Raw genomic sequence first — 16,343 nt, 5'->3', positions numbered from 1 at the left:
GGCCCTACATGACATGGCTCATAGTTCCATTGAGTTAGACAAAGCTGTGATCCAAGTTTGGTTAGTTTTGGTTAGTTTTCAGTAATTATGGTTTCCACTCATGTCTACATCAAGTTATAATTCTTCTTTATATTATGTTCTGTGTTATGACCATGTTGTGCCTGGCAGGGAGAGTGAATGAGAGCCCTAAGTTCAGAGTCCCAACTGTTATGTTGCCTTAGGCTGTCATTAAAGAACCCAAGATCTGAGTCCCACATCAGAATTTCAGGGGAGGCAGGGCAGGCTATGAGCTGTCCAGGTGCATTTGGTTAGAAGCATCCAACAAGAACAAGGAAACTCTCTGGGACGAAGTAAAAAGCAGAGAGAGAGGCCCATCAGATGCAAGCCACCGTTAGCCACACACTCGTCGTGCAGGCATGGTGCTTTCACCTACGTTAGCTATGTAAAGCTTACTAATTTGAATTTAAGGATGGTGGTCCTTTAGCCGGCAAGTCACTCTGGGAGCCTTAGGATTCACGTTTGTTCAGAAAGCTTTACAAGTGGATCCCTCGTCTGTTTGTCATGTGTCTTTTAAAAAAATTTTATTTATTTATTTATTTATTTGGCTGTGCTGGGTCTTATTGTGTGATATGTGGGATCTAGTACCCCTACCAGGGATTGAACCTGGGCCCTTTAGTGGTAAAGCTTGAAGTCTTAGCCACTGGACCACCAGGGGAGTCTGTGCCATATACCTTTTTACTAGATCTCTTCCAGAGCTGTTTCTCTTGTAAAGGATAATACCACATGTCCTTAGGGACAACAGTTAATGAATTTACTATCTGAGGAGTCAATGATTAGATCCATGTTAAAAATATACATATGTCAGTCACATTAACTGAGAAGGGAAAGCAGTTGGTTGTTTGGTAGATGGACAAAGATGAAGTATAAGCCTCTTGCCGACTGTAGACATGTGGTATATAACAGACCTTCCGAGAATTCACTGAGTTAGAAGACCAAATCTAGGCCTTGACTTTTCAACAGCCTTCAAAAATTCTTTTTCCAAATCTCCAGGCCTACCCCTTTCAGTATTTCTCTGACTCAGAGGCTGGAATGTAATGAGAATTTCTTTGCACATTGTGTATCTATTGCCCTGATTTGCGCATATAAGCTTTATTGCTCCTTCTCTATTAATTTGTTTTCTACTTTAACAACAACCATTTATTCTGTGTGCTCCTTTTAGCCTGGTATATTATTGTGTTTAAATCTCCATTTCATCTCTTTCAACACCAGTGCTGTTAGTCATATTCTGATCTTTGTAAAACTGTAGACTTAAGTTTCAAAGAAAAAGAAAAAAAGGAAACGGTATGATATACTCTTTGGTCTGAATTACTTAAGAGATCTCTTACACAGATACAATAGAAAATTAGGCTCATTTCTAAAGCAAAGAAATGAGAAAGAGAAAGAGTAGTGCAGCATTTACACACAGAATCTAACGACTGTCTATCCAAGATGGAACTCTGCCTAAATGGCCCAGTTACGGGATTGTTGCGGGATGAGTAACTCAAAAGAAAACTTTAAAAAGATAAGCCAATGCTGGTCCTCAAGTGTTTTTTTTTTTTTTTTTTTTTTTTAGTGAGAAACAAAATCTGTTTAAATCTGTTTTGGTTCTTAAATGTTTCTTCTGTTACAGTATTTGAGTAGGAGAGAGCTAGCTGTTGGATTTTTTTTCTATTGTTTAGAATCCAAATGGAACGATGTGAGCAGGTTTTAAATGCAAACAAATACAGATGTATCTATCAGTCACCATCTGACAGGGGCAGCTATTTTCAAGTATTCCAAATGGCTGACTCAGACTAGGTTTACCTCCTGAATCTCCTCTGACTAGACTAGATCCTTCTCCCTACACGTCCAAATCCAACAGGCCAGTCAGGCCTCCAGCACTTCTTGCTTTGACTTTGCTATAGTCTTCTAATCGGTTCCTCTGACCCCAGTCAGATCCCTTTAAGCCTCAGTCCACATGCTGCCAGTGTTCTGTTTATGAAACATGAATTGGACTCCTCAGCAGGTACCTCAGAAGCTGGCTATAACCCTGGCTCCTCAGCCAGGCATTCAGGTCCTAAGTGATCTAGACTAGCCTATCTCTCCACCATTATCTTGACGTGGGCATTGTGTGTGTGTGTATATGTGTGTGTGTGTGTGTGTATGTGTGTGTGTGTGTGTGTGTGTGTGTATGTGTGTGTGTGTGTGTATGTGTGTGTGTGTGTGTATATGTATGTGTGTGTGTGTGTGTGTGCTTAGTTGCTCAGTCATGTCCAGGCCTTTGTGGCGCCATGGACTGTAGCCCACTAGGCTTCTCTGTTCATGGAATTCTGAGGCAAGAATATCGAAGTGGGTTCCATTTCCTACTCCAGGGGATATTCCCGACCCAGGGATTGAACCTGTGTCTCCTGCACTGGCAGGCGAGTTCTTTACCACTGAGCCACCTGGGAAGTCCAACATGTGCGTTATATTCTGACAATTCTAGGATATTACTTGGAGTATTCTTCTTATCTTTGACTGACTGGAACATTCCTTTAGGACCACTTTCTGGAAAGCAACCAGGCAATTTGAATTTGTAAGCTTAGAAACAAAGAAATGATCTAAAATGTAACTAAGGTCCACACACATGTAGCTATTTATCACAGCCTTATTTGTAACAGCAAAAAAAAGTATCTGGGTATGGAGGAGGAAATGACATAACTGTCCAAAAACAGTCAAATTACAGCACAGGGGATATTATATATCAATTAAAAATGACATTGAGAAAGTTTTAAACACATGGAAAATGTTTATTGTAGAAGAGACTTAAGGTGGCTGGAGAGATGCAGATATCCAAAGGGATGCCAAAAAAAAAAAAAAAAGGCAGAACAAAGAAAAATAAGAATACAAACATAAAACAGAGTCAGGGATGAAGCTAAAAAATCCCTTTTGGCTATGGGATGGACTACATATTTGGCTGTTGGCTTTCTATCAACAAAATGTATAAAAAAAAAATCTGGAAAACAGCACAGTTTTTTATCCACAGCATAAAAACATTCTCCTGCTCAGAAGGGCAGGTATTACATGTGTGAACTACTCTGGCAAGTCCTCACGATGAAACCAGAGTTGGAAATCCTAACAAGAGCTACAATGGCAAAATTCCTAAGATTGCTTCTTACAGTAATTCCTGAAAAAATCAGTGGCATTTGCACTAGTTAACTCAATTCTCTTGTAAAAAGCGAATATGAGATAGTGCACCTTCTTAATTTTCTGTGAATCTACTTTGTTACAGAAATCCTTCTGAGAGAAACAAAAGGCAGAATTATATTTCAGTATAATTTTTAAGTCATACTTCTGATACACTTAATGAGTTTAAATTTGTACTCACTAAAAAAGTACCCAAGGTCCAGTTAATCTAGCTGGATAATCAAAAACAGACATCAGAATGAATGATTAAGGGGCAGGAGTAGAAGTAGGGAGATCAGGGAGAAGGCTATTGCAGAAAGCCAGAGAAGAATGGATGGTGGTAACGATGTCAGTAATAGTAAGAGGAACAGTAGCAGTTCTAATGACGATAACAGTAGCATCATATTAGTATTGTAATAATAGTAATAATGGGGCTTCCCAGGTGGCTCAGTGGTAAAGAATTTGCCTGCCAATGCAGAAGACACAAATTCAATCCCTGGGTTGAGAAGATCCTATGGAGAAGGAAATAGCAACCCACCCCAGTATTCTTGCCTGGAGAATCCCATGGAGAGAGGAGCCTGGTAGGCTACATTCCACGGGGTCACAGAGAGTCAGACACAATTGAGCAACTAAACCACAACAATAGCACTAATAACAATACTAGAAATACGCAGAATTATCATTCACCATCCATTTTTGAATTGAATATATAAAAATCAATTTTTGGCTAAGCCACTTAAATTAGATTCTTGAGTCAAAATTTAATTCGTCCACTGACATTGTCTTCTGTTAATAAAAATCAAGCCTAAATTAAAACACACACACACACAACTCCAGACTTGGGGAATGGAGAGTTAATAATGTTATTAATGTTTAATGGCTACAGACTTTCAGTTTGGAAAGATGAAGTTCTTCTGGAGATGAATGTGCTGATGGCTGTGCTGTAATCCACTGAAATATAAACTTAAAAATGGTTAAAATTGTGGGGGAGGTTCAAGAGGGAGGTGATATAGGTATACCTAGAATCCCAGGGATGGCGGAGCCTGGTGGGCTGCCATATATGGGGTCACATAGAGTCGGACATGACTGAAGTGACTTAGCAGCAGCAGCAGCATGGCTGATTCATGTTGCTATTTGACAGAAACCAACATAACATTTAAAACAATTATCCTCCAAATATCCTCCTTTTTATTTATATCCACAATTATCCTCCTTTTTATTTATTTTAAAATAAATAAATCTCATTTAAAAAATGGCTAAAATGATCAATTGTATGCTACGTATATTTTACCACATGCACACATACACACCCAGAAATCTCTAATGGGTGAGCTTGTTCAGCACAAAACAATCCTATTGTGAAGAGTGAGGAGTCCAACAAGCCATGGACCTGCAGAGCCGCTCACTGACCTCGTTCCCTGGCTCCAAAATACACACAAAGACCCTAGAAAAAGCGCCGGCAGTATTGACAACAGCGCCTCCTACAGAAGCCTCCAGGAAGCACCATCTGCAAACCGTAACTACAGGAGGCACTCGGTAAGTACATTTTGTGTACGAACTGGTTAAATGCTTGAGGTGCAGCTATCTAAGATATTAACTTGGGTTTTAGAGGATTTTATTTGTAATCCAACTGTGACAATAATAAGCCAGCAAGACACACTGCCTCCACGGGCCATTATTATCCAGACAAACTCTATTGTCTGTCTAGGCTAAACTGCTTTTCTCTCTCAGGGGCTGGGATGACGAGACATGAATAGCTCATCAATGGGTTGCTAAGGAATGAGATGAAGGGAGTTAGGACACACTCCAGTTTTACCTCAGTGGACAATTTTGATGGGTCCAAAAAGTGGCCCTTATTCTTGAGGAGTAAGAGTCAACATCTCAGGGTCTTTGGTTGATTTATTCAACTCAGATTTTGATCAGCTTCTGCCTATGGAGTTGGAAGGTCAAAATGAGCCATAAATAACTTAGTACTATTTCTAGCAAATTCTTTCAATGCTAAGTGAAAACAGCAGAATAATAGAGAAAGTGAAAGTTCAAGTCCCTCAGTCTAGTCTGCCTTTTTGCAACCCCACAGACAATTCAGCCCATGGAATTCTCCAGGCCAAGATACTGGAGTGGGTAGCCTTTTCCTTCTCCAGGGGATCTTCCCAACCCAGGGATCAAACCCAGGTCTCCCACATTGCAGGTGGATTCTTTACCAGCTGAGCCACAAGGGAAGCCTTAAAAGAGCAGGGTATATATACACAATGGAGTATTATTCAGCCATTAAAAAGGATACATTTGAATCCATTCTAATGAGGTGGATGAAACTGGAGCCTATTATACAGAGTGAAGTAAACCAGAAAGAAAAACACCAATACAGTATACTAACACATATATATGGAATTTAGAAAGATGGTAGCGATAACCCTGTATGCGAGACAGCAAAAGAGACACAGATGTATAGAACGGACTTTTGGACTCTGTGGGAGAAGGAGAGGGTGGGATGATTTGGGAGAATGGCATTGAAACATGTACACTATCATGTAAGAAATGAATTGCCAGTCTAGGTTCGATATAGGATACAGGATGCTTGGGGCTGGTGCATGAGGATGATCCAGAGAGATGATATGGGATGGGAGGTGGGAGGGGAGTTCAGGATTGGGAACTCATGTACACCCATGGCTGATTCATGTCAATGTATGGCAAAACCAATACAGTATTGTAAAGCAAAATAAAGTAAAAATAAAAATTAAAAAAAGAGCAGGATATTAATTGCTGTTGACAGCAGTATCTCAAACTTGCACAAAATAGGCATAGGAAATAAAAGGAAATGAGAAAAGTGTTAGCAGTGGATCCCTGTATGAGGAAGTTACACAGATGATTAAATGTTTGTCCTTTGACAAATCTTCTAAAATGAGGATGTAATGGGCAAAACAACCATGGTTAGAAAATATGAAGACATCTCATTTGTTCCTGTGCTGTGCTGTGCTGAGTCGTGTCTGACTCTTTGCAACCCCATGGACTATATAGCCCACCAGTCTCCTCTGTCCATGGGATTCTTCAGGTGAGAATACTGGAGTGGGTTGCCATTTCCTCCTCCGGGGGGTCTTCGCAACCCAGGGACTGAACCCATGTCTCCTGCATTGCAGGTGGATTCTTTACTGACTGCGCCATCTGGGAAGCCCCTTTAAACCTACAGAGCCTTTTTTAACTTCCTGTGCCTGGTACTAGTTCCTCCAGAGTTTTGCTATTATTGCTGTGTATATGATCCTCTATGCTGTGACCAGTTAGTTAAATCCCCACCTCTCTCTCACTAGCCTGACTCTCTTTCAAGCAGGGACCATGCCATCTATCTTTTCATTTCTGGTACTTCACATTATTCCTGGTGAACAGTTGCTACAAAAGAAATGTTTGTTGTTTCAAATAAAGCATTTAGTTACTAAAAAGAATATGTCAAGGGTCTGCTTGTTGCCAAGGAATTTTATAATTTTTCCTGAATTGTAGGGCAGAGTTTGCAAACAAAGGGAAAGACAGTAGATGAAACGAATGTTTTCCCAAGTTAGTGACAATGCTTTAGCAATAAAAACGAAATAGGAAAGGACTGTATAGGCAACTTAGAGAAAGGATACGTACATTGCTTTGTTTTTACTTTTTTATTTTCAATCTTTTTTTTTTTTTGGCCCTTCCCTATGTGGGATCTTAGTTCCCTCACCAGGGCTTTAACCCGAGCCTGCTGCACTGGAAGGGTGGAGTCTTCACCACTGCACCAGAAGGGAAATTCTGCTTTGTTTTTTTAAAAAATGGCAAACAGAGACTTTTGCTCTCCCCAAGGAGATCATGCTCTTTCTGAGACACTGCATTTGAAACTGGGTAGTTAAATAGAGTGAGATGAATAACCACTGAAGGACAGTGTAGACATCATAGGATAAAAGCCACAGAAGACTCAGAAAGCCCAGCTTATTCTCTGGACAAGAGAAGGCAACAGAACTTAAGTAAGATCTCTTTTGTGGCTAAAAATCATAACTGCAAGTTCAAACCTGAGTCACAAAAGCCAGCCTAAAAATATAGTGAATTGTATGCTTTGGCATAGGTATGCTACAGCAAAACCGGAGTTCCTTGGAAACTATCTTAGTGGTGTATTAGGATCGACTCCAAACCTCAAAAGTTAGACCTGAGGTGTTCTGTGTGCGGCTGCGGGTCCCTCCCTCACATTAAATGTGTGTGTCTAGGCTCACCCCACAGATAGGCTTGCTTTCAAGTGCTAGAGAAGGACCCTACTTAGAAAGAACAAAGGGGAAGAAGCGGTCCATGAAGATGTGCACAGTTTAACAATCACCATGACTAAGAGGAGGAATCATTTATTAATTCATCCCAATTGTGCAAGTGCCTTTAAAAGAGACACAGTCAAGAGGATGATCTTGCCAAAGTCACGGTGCAAGTGACATGTGATTTGGAAAGATTCCCTGCATGGTAACCATAGAGAAGAGAGGCGCCCAGCATGTCAGGAATTGGGAGCCCACAATAAAGAGGGTGAGAGAAGAGAGACAGTATGCTGGAACATTTTTTGAAACAGGTTTTATTCCAAGGAGATGCAAAGAATTCTGTGGATGAGTCAGCCTGGAAATAATGGGGAAGAGAGTCTACGAGGTTCATAGGAGCAAGAGCTTAATAATGCCCCAGAGGAAATTATCTAGCAAAAAGCAAATGCCAGTGCATTTGTTTGATAACATCCATTAGTGCAAACTGTCTGGCAGAGACGAGCAACAGGCATAAAAATATCTTGATTTTAAAAGCCGCATGGAAAAATTGGAGGAGCTCTTCAAAGAGTAGGACTGGGTGGCTCGTCTAAGATCAAACACTAACTATAACCGGCGTTTTTTTTGTTATTTAAAGCAGGGCCCACAGGAAGGAATAAACACAGATGGACAGTGAGGAACTTGAAGCAGAAAGAATCAAGGAATGAACTGAGAAACAAATGATGATACAATAAAGAGGAGTCTGAGGCCAAACTGAACTGACCTGGGGCAAGAAAGGGAAAGAAAGGAACTGAAGTCGCTCAGTTGTGTCTGACTCTTTGCGACCCCATGGACTGTAGCCCACCAAGCTCTTCCATCCATGGAATTTTCTAGGCAAGAGTACTGGAGTGGGTTGCCATTTCCTTCTCCAGGGGATCTTCCTAACCGAGGGATCGAACCTAGGCCTCCCACCTTGCAGGCGGATTCTTTACTCTGTGAGCCACCATGAATGTGCTGGGACAAGGGCTAGCATAAATAAAATGAAAGGTCCTAAAGATTTTTGTGTGCGTGACAAATATTAAAGTGCTATTTTTGTCTTGGTTACTACTTCCAAAAAAATACTATAAAAGGAGATCTGGAAAAGTATACTACAGCCATCTAAATACTGCTAAAGCAATGTAATTTGTCATAATTAAAAACTGAAATCAGCCGAATGGTCTACAACAGGAGGATGGTAAATTACACTGTGGTACATCTATGACCTGGATATTATGCAGCCTCTAGCAATTATATGCAGTCACATGAAATATACTCATGAAAGAGCCCTCAGTGAATAAGCTGTTTTATACAATATGAATGACGGAGCTAAAGTAAGCCTAAAGATGTCCTTAAAACAGATTTTCTTAATTACATTTGTAAAGTTCTCTGGATATTCAGGGAAAAGATGACACTGACCTTTAATTTTAGCTTTGGATATTTTTTATTAGTAGGAGCCTCACAGGGAGCTAAGCCATCTCCAAAGGAAAGTAAAAGCAAGTACTTGCCTTGCCTATAGCTAGGAGACTTTATAAAACTCCTAATAAAATACCGCAGAGAGGAACGATTCTATCTGGAGAGGCTCTCTGTAGTTCACTTATCACCATTCTTGGCCAGCGTTTCAAGAAATCACCAAGCCAATACCAAGTATAATGTCTGGAGAGAGAACTTATCTATAGTACCCTCATATGAAGGACACTGCCAGGTATTGATGTATCCCAGTTTATGACCTGTTCTAGAGACGGTCAAGCATCTCTAAGGAAAGCGAATCCCGCTTGAAGGCTTCAGCTGGGGCCACCAGAGTGCTCTTTCCACAGGCCTGTTTTCCTGCCGATCAATTTGCGTGAGAGCATTTCAAGCCCATTCACTCCCCTTGGAGTGCGTGCATCTATTTGAGTATTTTGTTCCTTTTTGTCACTTCTCTGTCATTTTGGGATTATTAAACTCATTCCTCTAAGGCATGATTTCTTTTGTGTTTCTAATAAATAGTTCTTAGTATTGGATTGTTTTATGACCAAATGAATTGTTTTATATCCTGGTGGTGTCTGTTTTCTACTTTAGTTACTTAAATACTCTGAAATTTTTTAAAGGCAGGATTTCTAAGAGAATAATATTTCTCTACGGCAGAATTTAATTTATAGTTTTAGGACACTTGCATAGATGCAAAAACACTAAAGAAGCTTTAAGCAACTTTGAGATATTTTATTGAAGTATTTAAACTTATTTAATTTGAATTGTATAAAAGGAATCTAGAGAAGGACTAGAGTTCTATGAGAATCACCCAGGCAGTTTTCCAACTACACCTATTGACATTCTACCCTAGATCCTAGAAGTTTGGGGGTTACTGTCACATTCTCTTCTTGTCAACAAAAAATCAAGGAAAATGAAATCTGCCTTTGGCTTCCTGCCCACTCCTGACTATATTCTGGTTGCTGATCCCTTCATGATCATCCAGATGACATTTTTAAGAGTTTATTATTTTAATTAAAATAGCGCTTGTAAAAGCAGGGATGATTTTAAGTATTGGAGGTCTGCTGTTAAACTTGAACTTGGAGCTACATGGTCCAACTGTGCCTTATGAGGTTCTAGGTCACAGAGCCTTAGTTTGGTATGAAGAGGAAGGGAAAACAGTGCTAATTTCACAAGACAGAACGTTTCCAAGGAGAAAGGTTATATGAAAGGAATCAAGAGTGCTGGTTGTTTCATCCTGAACCCCAGCAGTGTTTGGGCAGACTGACCTTGCAGGGCTAGGCCAAGCAGGTCGGAACCAGAGAGGCCCCAGTCAGATGCAGGCAGCTAGCCACTCACCGGCAGGGCAAGATCCGGACGATATCGTTGGGCTTGTACCCCTCAATACAAACGGCACAGTTGTCAAAATCGGGCTCCGTTTCCTGCAACACAGAAAGCACAGATGAGCCTGCTTTGCGAGCTTCAACTTCTGTAAACACACGAGTAACAAGCCAAAGGAGAGCTTGCCTGGAGCAGGGCTTCCGACTCTCTCGAAGCTGGCTGTCTTAATCCATAATTTATTATGCACTCGTTTAGTGTCTAGTCCTTCCAACCTCCATTTTTTGTTTCCTGGTTCCACGGCAAGAGCTTTGACAAGGAAATCGTTTTTTAATGTACCATTACTAATCATGCTACTTATTATAATCTGAGGTGACATAGCAAAGTCTCAAGGATGAGAGAAATGCTATTCATGGAGACTCATCAAAATGATATTTAATCTATCATTCCTCAGGAATCTAATGTGTACAACTCTAAAATAGTGGTTCCAGCTTTCTTTTCAAATACTTAAATCTCTTTCAACACCCTGTGATACATTACTTACGTAACAGTCCTTGTTCTTTTATTATTCTGTTTGAGGAGAAAAAAAGTACTGAAAAAATATGCTTTAAATTTAGTGATGCTTTTAAAATGAATTTTATGCTATTAAGCTCAAAGGTATTTTTATATAGCTGAAAACCAGTAGCACCTAATTAGTGAGACAAATCAATTATTCACACTAGAGACAACACCTCAAATACAAGTAGAGCTGTGAATCTTACCCATGCATGGACTGCAACCCACTGCTCTAAAATTTCTCCTAGGGGAAAAAATTCTCCTGGGGAGAACAGAGGTCTTTAGAGGTCTGTGGGCCCAGACCAGCTTGCATTGTGATCCTTCCTTAGGATATGCTTCTGCTTTGGGCTTTATGTCATCATCCTACAGTTAGAGAGTTCTAGAATGACTGTACTGGAATGAGTTCTGCTGTCATAACTTTGGGGTTCTGGAAACTCGGTTTTAGGGGGACTAAATATGCTTCTTGCATTTTTTAAATTGTTGTTTCGTTGCTAAATCATGTCCGACTCTTTGTGACCCCAAGGACTGTAGCCCACCAGGCTCCTCTGTTCATGGAATTCTCCAGGCAAGAATACTGAAGTGAATTGCCATTTCCTTCTCCAGTGGATCTTCCTGACCCAGGGACTGAGCCCACATCTCCTGCATTAGCATTAGATTCTTTACCACTGAGCCATCAGCATTAACTGCAGACTTAAGTGGAATACATCACTTAGCACCTAAAAATGCTTTTTGTGCAAAGATTCATAGAAAAATTTTCTTAAGTCATAATTCCAGGAACAGGCATTTCATTTTTATCTAGTGGGACACTGGAATAAGGTATTCAGATTCATTTGAATGTTGAATATTTTCTCCTTTGCACTGGCTGCCAGAAAGCCCCAACCTAAATTTTGGACCCATGTCTGTTTTTCATTTCAGGTAATGAACCTGTGTACTATTTCATCCTGGTTTTATCTACTTTTCCTAAATTTACTTTTTAATTTCTCATATTTTTTCCTCCAGACTTTATGGTCCCATTGCATGCATTTTACAAACTGCCTTAACTTATATTTAATAATGTTGGGCATAATAACAGATGCTTATAGGAAAACTATTAGCATGTATTTCCCTTCCTCATCTTCTTATCTACATTGGTTGCTAGGAAACTTAGAAGCTTTAAATAGTTCCTCACCAAAAAGAAAAGACTTTGCCAACAAAGGTCCATATAGCCAAAGCTATGGTTTTTCCAGCAGTCATGTACAGATGTGAGAGTTGGACCATAAAGAAGGCTGAGCACCAAAGAATTGATGCTTCTGAACTGTGGGGCTGGGGAACAGTCTTGAGAGTCCCTGGACTGCAAGAAGATCAAACAAATCAGTCCCAAAGGAAATCAACTCTGAATATTCATTGGAAGAACTGATGCTGAAACGGAACCTCCAATACTTCGGCCATCTGATGCAAAGAGCCAACTCGTTGGAAAAGATCCTGATGCTGGGAAAGATTGAGGGCAGGAGGAAAAGGGGGCAGCAGAGGATGATTTGGTTGGACAGCATCACCACCCACTCAGTGGTCATGAGTTTGAGCAAACTCCGGGAGACAGTGAAGGACAGGGAAGCCTGGCATGCTGCAGTCCACTGGGTCGCAAACAGTCAGACATGACTTTAGCAACTGAACAATAGCAACAACAAAAAGAAAAGAGGCTGTTACCTTGTCACCCTTCTTGATGGTCCTGACCTGAAGCTTGCTGATTGCTTTCTTTGCTGCATCTCCCAGTCGACGCTGAAAAACCAAAAGCTGCTCGTTAGTAATAAAGACTTCTCATTCTTAACTTCGTCTCTGATAGCATTCAGTAAACCATGGCAGCTATCTCTGAAATCATGCACAAGTGGCAGGAATGTTAATGAAGAGGGCTGGAGGAGATGGGGCAGTGACCTCTGTGCAAAGTGGCTTGGCTCCCTGTGGTCTATTAAAGAGTTCAGTCATTGAGAGAAGCTCTTCATGCCTGATGTTAAGCAAACGGAAGATGACATGGGAAGATTTTGTCCCACAGTGACTCCAGTGCAGGTCGTATCCATGCAGAGAAGAAGAAAAGTTCCATACTTTGTCCCACTCTAGCCACTTAGTTTGTGACATGGAGATAGCCAGTCTGGAGTAGTTGGAACAGTTTTCATCTTTTGTTCAAAATCAGGGTTTATTGCTTTCATATTCCTTTCAATTTGGAATTTTAAGCAGTTTGCTTTGCTATATATATATCCAACCTAGACTTCTATTTGGTTTGTACTATTCTATCTAGCATCAGACTCAACGGACATGAATCTGAGCAAACTCTGGGAGATAGTGAAAGACAGGGAAGCCTGGTGTGCTGCAGTCCATGGGGTCACAGACTCAGACACGACTTAAGTGACTGAACAACAACAAATTCTATCCCATCACTTTCTTATATGCCATTTCATCTCCATTGTGTGTGTGAGTACACACATAGGAAAATACATAAAGCATACATATTCAGTTTACCAAATAACTGTAAAGCAAACACCTGAGTAACTACCATCACTCATGTTACGAAACAATGTATTATGTACTCTTTTTCTTTTTAATAGAGAAAGTTTCTATCCTAATGACCTCTGCAGTAATGCAATCATAGAGCAATTTGGAAGAGTGGGAGAGGGAGAAGATGGGGAGAAATTTATGTTTTAATCTTTCAAGGAAAAAAATCAGTTTGCTTGTATGCTTGTAAATTTTCCACATGTTGTTATCTTCTTAGGCACGTGTACTTCTAGTTTGTGACAGATGTGCGTTTGCAGCAGTGAAACATACTTGAAGGACTAAGATAAATGGGGCAAACATTTAAGCAGAATAATTACATGTTTTCATTAACTTTGTTCCTTTTGAAATAACACTCAAGTGTCTCTCTTTTCTTTAAAATAGCACATACTACCCTGGTGACTCAGTGGTAAAGAATCTGCCTGCCAAAGCAGGAAACATGGGTTCAATCCCTGGGTCAGGAAGATCCCCTGGAGGAGGAAATGGCTACCCACTCCAGGACTCTTGCCTGGGAAATCCCATGGACAAAGGAGCCTGGCAGGCTACAGTCCTTGGGGTTGCAAAGAGCTGGACATCACTGAGCAACTGAGCATGTGATGAACAGTTAACATATCCTAAGTACCATGCTAAAACTTTATATACAATATCAGCTTTCCCTTACAACAACCCCATGAGGAAAATACTATTTTATAGAATGAACTGGGACTTAAGTAAACTGTTTAATATCACAGAGTTAGGACAGGTAAGCAAAACTTACATATATGTCTTTTGAGGAGAAAAAGGATCATATTTCGGCAGAGATTGATGAAGGATATAAAGTCTGCACTTCCAGGGGAAGAAGAGATGATCTAGATAGCTGGAAAATACGGAAAACCAGCTTCTGAGATATAGATGATAACTAAGGGATCTGGCAGAACTAGGTTTTGTTTTGTTTTTGTTTTCTATAGGAGTTCTGGACAAACAAAATAAAAGGAAAAGCACTGTAAAGTTTTTAAAAATGCTATGACCATTTGCAGGCAGCCAAATATTGTCAATATAAGCATGGTTCCGTTTCTTCTTAAGTGACATGAAAATCAGGAATACTAACTTCTGGATGAAAACCATTGTCTCATTTTCAACAATTTTCAAACAACTAGTTTGGATTTCTAAAATGCAAACTAATCAGAGAAAGACATAAACATTCTTAATAAAATGGCCCAAATAAGGTAGTTGTTACTTCCGCAGTTGATCTCTTAAATCTTTGAGTTTTTAACTGCGCTGAGTATAAGTGAGTGGGAAGTCTATAGGCTGTGCTCAGACCAAGTCTTACACACAGTCTGAACAGAGAATCGAGAGACTGAAACCAAAGTCCATCACAAAACAGACTCTTTCCTTTGTGGTGCTCAGAAATGCAGTGATACGATGCCAATAGACGGCGTACGGACCACTTCAGGCAGACGTAGGGACCACCTCAGGTTTCTGTGGGCCTTTTGTTTCAGGTAAGGATTACTCTCCCTTCTCCAGGGGACTCCTACAGATTTTCTCTAACCCCACCAGATTCAAATCATATTGCACTTTTCCTTAAAAAGTGTCAGGAGTTGAGACATCTTGGTAATTAGATGTACCCATCAATTTGATTGAAAAAGGTAAGAGAAAATATTTACCAAGGTTATTGGTTCCTTGACAATAATGAAGATAAACAGCTTTATGGAAAATAAACACAGAACCATTTATTAGATAACTAAAGTCTGACATAAATACCAACAAGGATGGTAAACAATGACAGACTCCAATTCAACACAAAATGTATAATTCAGTTAGCTCCTAAGTACTTAAGAAATTGAGAAAAATAAAGACATTCCTCTCTTGTCCTTCTCTGGGTTATAAAGAGAAATACAGTCAAGGTGAGAAAAAACTAGAAATAAGTATGCCAAAACACAGCATCAAGTTGAGCTTATGTTCCTCCTAGTTCATTTGGTTGAATAAATCTGTATCATGTGCTTAGTCACTCGTCATGTCTGACTTTGCAATCTCATGGACTGTAACCCTCCAGGCTCCTCTGCCCATGGAATTCTCCAGGCAAGAATACTGGAGTGGGTTGCCATTCTCTTCTCCAGGAGATCTTCCTGACCTAGGGATCGAATCCAGGTGTCCCGCATTGCAGGCAGATTCTTTACCATCTGAGCCACCAGGGAAGCTCTAATTCCGTATCGTAACTGCCCCCCCCCTTTTTCCCTGACAGCTGTATTTTACAGTCATTGATTATTATCATCACCATCATAACCAAGCAGAAAAATAACTAGGTGTTTTCATGTTCTAGGTGAAGAGAGGACATCATAGACGTAAACAGAATTGTCCCAGCCGTGTGAAGGCTCATGTGGCCACAGCTGACTCTTGACACTTCCTCACTTGCTCTCCTACATAATAATGATCCTCCCAGGTCTGCTGGATGGGACAGAGATCACTGCACAGCCAGTCCAATCAATTTCTATGATGTAGGTCACGCCTCCATCCGTCTAGAGAGATGGATAAAAGATGCGGACTATTTTGGTGGGCATGGTGACCCCACAGGCTGATGGCTTACAGTTGCTTATGCACACGTGGCACGGGGTAAAATCATCATCATTTTTTAAAGTTAATTACTTAATTTTGGCTGTGCTGGGTCTTACTGCTGCGCACGGGCTTTCTCTAGTTGTGGCCAGCGGGGGCTGCTCTTCATTGTGATGTGTGGGCCTCTTTCTGCGGCGGCTTCTCGTGTTGCAGAGCATAGCCTCTGGAGCGCGAGGGCTTCAGCAGTGGCGGTGCATGGGCTTAGATGCCCCTCGGCACGTGGAATCTTCCTGGATCAGGGATCGAACTGTGTCCCCTGCATTGGCATGCAGATTTTAAACCACTGGATGACCAGTTAAGTCCCAGGGTTCTTCTTTATGGGAAGAATCGTAGAGGAAGTGGCAATGGTTGGGAGTTAGGAAACTCAGCTTTTGCTCCTGTTTCTGTTACTCACTGTGTGACTTAGGCCAAGTCACTTAAATAGCCTAGGCCTTAATTCCCCTTATTAGTAAC

At 40.7% G+C, this 16,343-nt stretch overlaps 1 protein-coding gene across 1 annotated transcript in view; it reads right to left on the bottom strand.

Annotated features, from left to right (window-relative positions):
* The window catches only part of RNF150 (ring finger protein 150), a 280,841-nt gene that overhangs the window by 83,210 nt on the left and 181,288 nt on the right, over positions 1-16,343 (bottom strand). The window contains exons 3-4 of the mRNA XM_040250469.1: positions 12,465-12,536; positions 10,248-10,330 (exon numbers count right to left, since the gene is read on the bottom strand). Of these exons, the coding sequence (XP_040106403.1) occupies positions 10,248-10,330; positions 12,465-12,536 (155 nt within the window). The remainder of the gene's footprint in view (positions 1-10,247; positions 10,331-12,464; positions 12,537-16,343) is intronic.

The sequence above is a fragment of the Oryx dammah genome, unplaced genomic scaffold, assembly GCF_014754425.2.
Source record: "Oryx dammah isolate SB20612 unplaced genomic scaffold, SCBI_Odam_1.1 HiC_scaffold_12, whole genome shotgun sequence".
Lineage (NCBI taxonomy): Eukaryota > Metazoa > Chordata > Mammalia > Artiodactyla > Bovidae > Oryx > Oryx dammah.
Note: the sequence above shows the minus strand (reverse complement) of the source record. Positions and strands in the feature narration are given on the sequence as shown.